Source organism: Nicotiana sylvestris, chromosome 5, assembly GCF_000393655.2.
Source record: "Nicotiana sylvestris chromosome 5, ASM39365v2, whole genome shotgun sequence".
Taxonomy (NCBI): Eukaryota; Viridiplantae; Streptophyta; class Magnoliopsida; order Solanales; family Solanaceae; genus Nicotiana; species Nicotiana sylvestris.
Genome location: NC_091061.1, coordinates 33,512,567 through 33,522,789, shown reverse-complemented (window position 1 = coordinate 33,522,789; position 10,223 = coordinate 33,512,567). Strand labels below are relative to the sequence as shown.

The window sequence follows — 10,223 nt, the reverse complement described above, 5'->3', positions numbered from 1 at the left end:
CAGTTCCTAAATAAAGGAGTTAGAAGGATATCTTTCCACACACAAAAAAAAAAAAAAAAAAAAAAAAAAAAAAAGAGGGATGCTTTTTTTTTTTTTTTTTACTTCGGAGACTAAGTTGTGCATATCTTGCATTTAATTTGCTAATAAATAAATCTTAATAAGGGTCCAAAAAGAAAGAATATTTCATTGATTTTCTATAGAAAAAATAATTTAAAATTGGTTAAATACCTCTTCCTCTGTTTTTTACTTCTTTGATTCATAGCCCGTTTGGCCAAGCTGCAAAAATCAGCTTATTTTGAGAAGTATTTTTCTCAAAAGTACTTTTGGTGAGAAGCAGTTTGTGTTTGGCTAATTAGTTTGAAAAACACTTCTGAGCAGCAATTAGTGTTTGGCCAAGCTGCAATCAGCTTATTTTGAGAAGTGCTTTTTTTCAAAAGTGCTTTTCTCAAAAGTACTTTTGGTGAGAACAGTTTGTGTTTGGTTAATTAGTTTAAAAAGTACTTCTGAGCATCAATTAGTATTTGGTCAAGCTTTAAAAATTGCTTCTAAGTGTATTTTTCTCAAAAATGTTTATCAAAAAAGTGCTTTTGGAGAGAAACTACTTTTTTCTGCTTCTCCAAAACTGCTTCTGCTCCTCCTCAAAAGCACTTTTTTTCCTTCCAAAAGCTTGGTCAAACACCTCAATTTTTTGCCAAACAGGCTATCAATGTGTCTTTTCCTTATAAAGACTCCTATGCCCAAACAGAGTTCGAAATACTGTTTCTTACCTAAACTTAAAAGAAGGAATTCTAGAATTGGAAGGAGTTAGAAATAGCTCTAAATATTAGGAGAATAAGTAAATGACTACTCTTAAATATAAGAAAAATAATTAAATGACTATTCCTGCATATTAGGAAAATAATCAAATTACTATTTTGCTTAGTATAAATTCCATTTTAAAGGAGTAAGAAGAACGAACGACATTTTACTAAGGACTTTTGTGCTTTTAATATAGTATAAATATAGATAGATAGATATAGATTATTTTAATATCTCTGGTATGATTTGCTTCTTTAAACAATGAAAGCCATGAATAACTTAAGTTTGTGTACATATCAATATTAAATATCGTAGCCAAATCTTCTACCATAAAGGAGAATTGTTCCTTAAGCAATATGCGAGACGCCTTCAAAAGCAATTCGTTTGTCGTCTTTTATTTATTTATGTTTATTAGAAATAGGAACCTTACACAAGAAGCCAATTATCCGAACGGTGGCTTTTAAAGTTTGACCTTTGAAGCGTCACTTTGTTTAGCTATGTGGGTTATATCAATTATAAGCTAATCGACACCAATTAATTAATTTCAAGTTGAAATTCAATTAATTATTTAAAAGGACAATTTAATAATTTAACTTTTAATTTAAGTACTTCTGCTTTTAATATAGTATATACATAAATATAGATAGATGTGGTTTAAATTATGGCCCCGGTCACTGCTCTCTGGCTCGTTCCCCATGAGATGGTTGATAAAGACATTTGTTGAGAAATTACAAAGAAATTTGATAAGTTTGTCTTTTTAGTTCCATTAAAATTTCAACTTGGTATTAAATTATAAAAAATAATAATAATTAAAATAAAAAAAAAAGTTGGCAAATAGAAGACAATGTGACAGTATCTATTGAGTATCTCACTCGTGACTTATCTTTACTTTCTTCTTACCAACCCATGCTTTTCCTTGTAGTTTCCAGGCAAAAGTGTTAAGACTTTCCAAAACAAAAAACAAGAAACAAATTGGAGCTCATCTTCACTCTACCTTCCATTTTGTTCAGAAAGCACATCAATTTCACCAAAGCAACGGACGTGATGGTTGGTTTTAATGAAGAAACTGAAATGCTTATAGAGCAACTTGTGAGAGGACATCGACAATTAGATGTGATCTCAATATTTGGAATGCCAGGACTCGGAAAAACAACCTTGGCTAAGAAATTGTATGATCATGAAACAATTTCCAATCGTTTCGATATTCGCTTGTGGTGTTGTTCTTCTCAATCTTATAATAATAGAGCTCTCTTGTTTGAATTATTAGGTCATATTTGTGAGCTTGATGATATTACTAAAGAAAAAAGTGATGATGAGTTAGCTGAGAAGCTTTATAGATATTTGAAAGGAAAGAGATACCTTATTGTAGTGGATGATGTGTGGAGTCCTAATGCATGGGATGATATAAAGAGACCGTTTCCCGATGATAATAAAGGAAGTCGAATTATTTTAACAACTAGACTTGAATCAATCACCACGTATGCCATGATCAATTCGAGTCCTCATCATCTTCGCTTGTTCACAGAAGAAGAAAGTTGGATGCTACTGAAGGAGAAGGTATTCAAAGAAGACAATTGTTATTGTCCTCAACAACTCGAGGATATAGGTAAGCAAATAGCGACAAAGTGTGGAGGATTACCCCTTGCAATTGTATTGGTAGCTGGTGTTCTTGCAAAAAATGATAAGGAAATAGTTCATTGGCAACAAGTAAGGGAACGTTTGAAGTTAAAAATGCAAGGTTGTATGGATATAGTTGAATCGAGTTATCAACACTTACCCGTTCATTTGCAAAATTGTTTTCTCTATTTTGCTTCATTTCTAGAGGGTAAAAAAGTTCCTGTTCAAAAATTGATACGACTATGGATCGCAGAAAATTTTGTTGAAGCTAGTAGTACTACATTAAAGAGCTTAGAGATGGTTGCAATGGATTATTTGATGGATTTAATTAGGAGCAACCTAGTGATGGTGGCTAATATAAATTCCTCGGGGGAGCTCAAAGCTGTCTATATTCATGATGTAATACATGAATTTAGCTTGAGGAAAGCTAAAGTTGGCAACTTTTTGCTGAGGATAAATGACCAGCTGTAAGTGAATTCAATTTAATTATGTATCTAGCTTTTTGAAGGAGAGCCTTGGCGTAACTGATAAAGTTGTTGCCGTGTGACCAGGAGGTCAAGGGTTCGAGCCGTGGAAACAGCCTCTTGCAGAAATACAGCGTAAGACTGCGTACAATAGACCATTATGGTCCGGCCCTTCCTCAGACCCTGCCCTATTTTTATGTGTCTAGTTTTTTGTTGTTTATTAGATATCAATTTACTTATGTATCTCCTTCTTGAACCAGTGTTTATATACTTCCATCTTCCAAAGGTCGCTCTGGACGCATATATATCTTAGCACCTTCTGGACGAAATATCAACACCTTACGATTCCTTCCCAGCGTAAATTCTCCTTGGGTTGATTTAGATTTGGCTAAATCCTGGAAAAACCTGAGAGTATTAGATTTGAGTTCCGTAAAGCTGCATAAGACTCATGCAGATGCATTGAGATATCTGATTCATTTGAAGTATTTGGAGCTGCAGTTGCCTTCTGATTACACTTCATATACAATATGCAACCTGAAGGAGCTAGAGACATTTATAGCGACCGGAGTCTATCATAAATCCTGCATTCCAAATTCCATTTGGGGTATGACAAGCTTGAGGCATCTGCATATAAGTACTCTATACACCTCTCAAATATTAGAGGATCTTGACAACTTAAAAACATGTTCGAATTTGGTTATTGATGCTGGGGTGTATTATCAGAGTTTTATGAAAAGATTACCCAATCTTGAAAAGCTCAGTTGTCGATTATGTGGCTCAGGAACCCGTTTTTACAAATACTTTCCTGCTTTCGGATCTCTTGGTCAACTCAAATCTCTCAAGATCGATGTCACTAGGTTATTGACATATCCCTATGGTTTTGAAGACTTTACATATCCGTCAAGCCTCAAGAAATTAACTTTGGCATATCTTGAGCTCCCTTGGAGTAAAATGTCCTACATTGGTAGTTTGTCCAACCTTGAATTTCTTAAATTAGAAGGTAATGGTTTTAAAGGGAGGTGGGACGTTAAGGACGGGGAGTTTTCTAACCTTAAAGTTTTGAAATTAAAGAAACTAGGACTCTCGGAATGGACTGCCTCTGATGACTCATATCCCAACCTACAGCGAGTACTGGTGCACGGGTGTTGGAAACTAGAGGAAATTCCTTATAGTTTTGGGAGTAGTTGCTCAATGCAACTTATTGAGGTAAGATCATGTTGTGACTCTGCGGTAAATGCTGCCCTCAAAATTAAAGAAACACAAATTGAGGAGATGGGGAATTCTGAATTCAAGGTTATTATTTGTAAGTAAAGTCACAAGTCTGATTCAGAAGGATTGTTTAATTAGGTTTCTTTGTCATATTTTTTAATTAAATATATGTAAATGAAATGCTACACATGTTATGTAAGGCCATCCTATAATTGCTTGATCTAAGAGTCTAATAAAAGAGTGTTTCTTATCAGACAATGAATAACTTCCAATTTGTCTTTAAATTATGTATTTGATTTTAGTAGTTTGAGCTTTGTCTGCAATTCCCCAGTTTTATGTTCCAGCTTGGACATTTCTTGGTTCATCTGTTTTGCAGCAAGCTCGAGACGTCTCAACGTCTAGCAGACACCATACATAGTGTGGCCAGGTATACTAAGTCCCCAAATAGATTGAGTGGCCTCCTTAAAGGATTCTTGCTGCAGTAGGACAGTTAGTAATCTGAAAGGTATTGGGAGTGATTGACTGTCCCCAATTAATTAGGGACAGTTACTAAAAAGGAGAGTCCGGTGCACTAAGCTCCCGCTATGAGCGGGGTCCGGGGAAGGGCCGGACTATAAGGGTCTTTCTGTTGTATCACCAAACTTGACCAACTAGCTCGTACTAGTTGATAACTTTTGAGGGTAATTAAAGAAGAGAAAAAGAAGTCGATAAAGTGATAAGTTTTTTTTCTTATGCAGATAAAATAGAAGGAAGAATAGGTAGTGAATTAAGGCATTTGAGAAGCAAAGTAGAGCATAGGTGGATCTGAAGTAGTTTATAAAAACACAAAAGAAGCTTAAGGCTACAACGACTAATTGGTGAAGTGAAAAAGGTAACAGTTGCCGACTGCTACTGAGAACCTAACAGAACTTTTCACTTAGATGGCGCCTGGAATGGACTTTTATAATTGAATGAAACAAAAGAATATCCAATCCCTGCAAAAAGTTGGGATGGATATAATCCCTCTATAGAACAGAAGTCATCAGAGGTTTCTGCAGAATTTCTTCTCTATATAGCAAGCGCCTTTTTGTTGAACCATAGCACGTGTAGATAATGCTCTCAAGGCAATGCCTTATGCATGAAACATCATAAGTCTCAAGAAACCTCAGGTCTGTTTCCCTCCACTTCGCGCCAGCAAAATGCTTGTACTCCTCCATCACAGAAGACAAACACCAACTCTGCCATTTCCTTAGGCAACCGACAATGCAACCAGTTCGATGCTGCAGGAGAAAATGAAGTATGTGTTATGTCTTATAACCATAGCGCAGTGATTGGTAATTGAAGCAGCAATGTCTAGATCCAGGAGGACCAGCAAATCCAGAATTTAAACTTGACGATTCAACCTTTAAGGTTTTTAGAACTGAACACATTATATTTTTTAAATAATGAGCTCAAAATTTAATATCTGTCAAAATTTTCGTGGTCTTATACACACGCATATATGTTCTGTGTCGAACTATTGAACACATTGATAACAAGCTGCATCCTCATATAAGGAGGACGAAGTAAAGAAAGCATTCAGTTCATCAGTACTCGAAAGGAAATACAAATAAGACTCAATTGTAAACATCCAAGCGGAGTCCATGGTCCATCTGTAAACTCTACAACAAGGAAAGCATATGTTTACTACTACTGAAAGCCAATAAATCCAGACTATAAAGAGAAACCAAATGTTTCAAGCTCCACCAGATACAGAAAGCTGGATAATAGGATGCTGGAAATAGAGAACGAAAGGGAATGATATTTCAGTTTTGCAAACAAATTAGACAATGAATCAGTACAAATTCAAATGAAACTCGAGAGAGACAAATGAACACCTACTGGAATATAAGTTCAACATTGTGCAGCAAAAAATATGAGGATTGTATTAGCAAATCAGCAGGCACAAATTGAACTACATAGAAAGGTACCAAAACAGATAAGCATAGACAACAAAACCAAAAACTGCAGAAAAAATGCACATCTAAAAGCTGCCCAAGTTAAATCGAATCAAGTTAATGCACCTTTCCGCGCTTGCAGTGGATAAGAACTGGATGATTTCTGACATCTAAAGACAAAAAGGAAAGAATGTCAACATTTATGTACTGAGATTATAGGCCTAAAAAAACTGATAGAGAGAATGCTAGAGATTTATACCAGTTAGCACTTTCACAGCCTCTGTTATAGCACTCCTGGACATAGCTGATGCCTCCTGGAAGGGGAAAAAACTAATTGAGGTAACTAATGTATATCATTTCAGTTACCACCATTTCTCCCATTTCCATCATATCATAATCAGAAGCCGGATTATCGAGACCAAACATCTATCAGTCAACTACTCTCAGTTGCAAGATAGTTGGAGTCGGCTATATTAATTCGTATCTTTATAGGATTCTTCAAAATTAGATTATTTTACTATACTCGTTAACTTACCGTAACCTTCCTCCTCAATACCAACCTTGGAATCTGCTATATACGCAGACTTTTCTATAACAACTATCTTTTATAACAACATTTTGCTGTAACGGCCGAGTTTTCTTTGGAACCAATTTTTCTTTTCATGTTATGTTATATTATATGTTTTCTACAACAGCATTTCGTTATAGCAGCCAAAGAATTTCCAGACGAGCACACTATTATAGAGATGTTTGACTATACTTGCAAATCTCACATAGAGAGACTTGATAGAACCCAATATAATAGCTAAATTTGCATATTATTTGCTAATCTGCCTCAAACAGAAAAACGAACAAGAAAAGGTGAAATATTCTTTGAGAAAACAAAGAAGCATTCACACAATTTTGGTTATATGTGAAGTGGTTTTACATTTTTTTTTTCAACCAAGAAAATGTAAAATCATTCATGAAACAATAGCTAGACCTAGGATTAAATTCTACAGAATAATCCAGAGTGATATGCTTAAAAAACAAAAACTTGAGTTAATTGATTATAGCAAAGTTTTACAAATAAAAGAAAAAACTGATAGAAGAACAAGAAACTACCTTAGTGCCATCCATTCCAAATTGGAAAAGCTTTATTTTGTTAAATCGAAGAAACTCCAAATTCTCTTCAGGATAAGGCTCTGGACACAAACATCTGCAGACAAAAAAAAATCTCAGTTCCCCACAATAAGAAGGACAAACTCAGAGAATCTTGAAAAAAATTATGAGAAATTAATATTCAAAAGGACCCTTTCTTTTTTCCTTTCTTCCTCTTTTCTTGAGAAATTTATCAGACTTGATACAGAAAGTTGGCTATTGTTATAGGTCAACTTAAATTGACAGTGCAAAAAAACTTTTTCCAGTGTCACTAAACTCAACAACAACGTTAAACTGCAGTACCAAACAAGTTAGAGTTAGCTATATGAATCCTCACCGACTATATTTCCATTTAAATACATCTCACGTCAACATAATATGGAAATAAAAAAAAATTTAAAAGCACTAGAAGTTCTCTTATGTTTCCTACTGAAATAAGAATCTCTAATAGCTAACAATAGAACATAAGCTCAATGAAAAAAATAAAAATAAAGAGACTAACATGATAGAGCTCAGATTGAGTGTCTTCAAAAATGGGAAATTGGAAGGCTGAGGGAAGCCACTTCTGTAAATGCAGTTATCTTCCACTAGTGAGAAATTTGTAGGTGGCACTAAAATACCATCATCTTCTTGCAAAATCAACTCCATTTGTATTCTTTCTTTTTTTGTTGCTATTTAATCTCGAATTTACAGAAAAAATAAATATAATAACAATTACGTCTCAATTTCAAGAAAGTTGGAGTAGACTATAGGAATCTTCACATGAATAATGTTTCAACTGAAAATCAAGAAAAGGTTTCAGTAGTCAATGTTGGATTCTTGGAAAAAGATTTTTCTAATAATTCAGCTAAAAAGGCAAAAAGGTTCATGTTTGTTGGGAATCTAGTGGATTTTGTCCAGGTTTATATAGATGATTATTAATATGTCTATTTACATACGTTAAAGGGCGGCCCTTACACTATCCAAATGTTTTTGACCTTTCAAACTGCTAAAATTATGTTTAATTTCTTTAGGAATTTTCATGTCCAAGAGAAAATGTAATGTATATGATGTGTAATTTTTGTTTCCAGATATGCATAAAAAATGAAACAAAAAATAATTGAGCAGTCACAATCTGCACTTTTTGCTTGAATTATTTAATTATTTAGTTTTATTTTGTATGAGAATTTGATTTTTCTGAGGTCACATTTATCAGAGAAAATATTCAACAAAAAGTTCTTTTTGAGTAAGATACTGAACAAGTCAAATTAGATGTAATATGCTCTATTTATGGTATTGCTTGAACTTGTCAACCTCGAGTGTATGCAATTTTCTTTTTGGTTTTGATTTTCAATTAGGTGTGCGATATTCGCTTTAGGACCTCAATTAATCTGAATTTGCACCGCGTAGCATCATTAAAGAGAGAAGTATTTTATACCATAATATTTTTCATTCCCAGAACTCAAATCTGAAATCTCTGATTAAAAATGAAGAGATTCTATCTATCATCACAACTGTTGAGGGTGTCTACGCAATTATTAAGGCCGTATGCTATTGTAATATTTGAAAGTGACAATCACTTCAAAATTTGAAACTTGAATAATTAAAGTTAGATGTAAGATAATACTCCATAAAAGATATTACTAGTATATTTTTAAAATCTTATAATAACATTCAAAAAATCATGATCAAATTAAAAGGTAAAACTGTGAAAACTGAAAAGTATGAATGCCTTATATAATTTGGAGTAGACTCAGCAGCTTTATTGATGAGGTCCATCTCATTGAAGAAGTATTAGGCATGTGCCTAATAAGAGTTTTCTTTGGTTTGGTAGTCAACCTTGTTGACTTGGTTTGGTTGGTAGCCAACCTTGTTGAATTTCTTTGGTTTGGTAGCCAACTTTGTTGAATTGTGAAAAGTGTGTGTAAATTGTCAAATATTGTAGGCTTTAGAGAGTGAAGCTTTGGCTATAAAAGGAGAGTTTCAACTCTCATTTCTTCACACCAACAAAGAGAGAAAGAAAGAGTGAGGTTTCACAGACAAGGTATAAGAAAATAGTCTGTGAGGAAAATACAGAGTGAGCGATATTGTAGTGAGGTGGGAATATCAAAAGAGGGTTATTTCTTTTGAGTGTTGTAGTGGTCTTTGGAGTATTTATCTCCGACCTACAAAGTGTAAAATTCCTTACTATAGTGATATCAGTTGCTCCTCTCGGGGTCGTGGTTTTTTCCCTTATTCAGAAGGGTTTTCCACGTAAAAATCTTGGTGTCATTATTACTCTTTTATTATTGTTAATTACCGTATCTCGGTGCTACATTATTATTCCGCTTTATTACCGTGAATATTATTTTGGTAAGGGGTTTATTCCCAACAACTGGTATCAGAGCACAGGTTCTGCTCGTTCACTGAAATACTATTCACTGTCGGTAGTACTATACTTGGTGAAAAATAAAAATGTCCGGAGTAAAGTACGAGGTAGCAAAATTCAATGGAGATAACGGTTTCTCAACATGGCAAAGAAGGATGAGAGATCTGCTCATCCAACAAGGATTACACAAGGTTCTAGATGTTGATTCCAAAAAGCCTGATACCATGAAAGCTGAGGATTGGGCTGACTTGGATGAAAGAGCTGCTAGTGCAATCAGGTTGCACTTATCAGATGATGTGGTAAATAACATCATTGATGAAGACACTGCACGTGGAATTTGGACAAGGTTGGAAAGCCTATACATGTCCAAAACGCTGACAAATAAATTGTACCTGAAGAAGCAGTTATACGCCCTACACATGAGTGAAGGTACGAATTTTTTGTCACATTTAAATGTGTTTAACGGACTAATCACACAGCTTGCCAACCTCGGAGTGAAAATCGAGGAAGAAGATAAAGCCATCTTGCTATTGAACTCGTTGCCATCTTCGTACGATAACTTGGCAACAACCATCCTGCACGGTAAGACTACTATTGAGTTGAAAGATGTCACATCGGCTCTTCTACTCAATGAGAAGATGAGAAAGAAGCCTGAAAATCAAGGACATGCTCTCATCACACAAGGTAGAGGCAGGAGTTATCAAAGGAGTTCGAACAACTATGGTAGATCCG

The 10,223-nt window shown here is 34.6% G+C and overlaps 2 protein-coding genes across 3 annotated transcripts; one reads left to right on the top strand and one right to left on the bottom strand.

Moving 5' to 3' along the window:
- The first annotated feature begins 1,682 nt into the window (after window positions 1-1,682).
- On the top strand, window positions 1,683-4,341 carry LOC104235490 (putative late blight resistance protein homolog R1B-16). 2 transcript variants are annotated; one of them, XM_009789277.2, is made up of 3 exons: window positions 1,683-2,882; window positions 2,967-3,014; window positions 3,140-4,341. In XM_009789277.2, exons 1-3 carry the CDS (start codon window positions 1,843-1,845, stop codon window positions 4,188-4,190), a joined length of 2,139 nt encoding a protein of 712 aa, XP_009787579.1. In that variant the 5' UTR covers window positions 1,683-1,842; the 3' UTR covers window positions 4,191-4,341. The 2 variants fall into 2 exon arrangements, with proteins under 2 accessions (XP_009787579.1, XP_009787580.1); XM_009789278.2 differs by lacking the exon at window positions 2,967-3,014.
- Window positions 4,342-4,831: 490 nt separating this feature from the next.
- LOC104235489 (inositol diphosphatase DSP3-like) lies at window positions 4,832-8,023 on the bottom strand. The gene is made up of 5 exons (XM_009789276.2): window positions 7,647-8,023; window positions 7,109-7,202; window positions 6,264-6,318; window positions 6,131-6,174; window positions 4,832-5,347 (listed from the first exon to the last, which is right to left on the bottom strand). Exons 1-5 carry the CDS (start codon window positions 7,790-7,792, stop codon window positions 5,093-5,095), a joined length of 594 nt encoding a protein of 197 aa, XP_009787578.1. The 5' UTR covers window positions 7,793-8,023; the 3' UTR covers window positions 4,832-5,092.
- Between the last annotated feature and the right edge of the window lie 2,200 nt (window positions 8,024-10,223).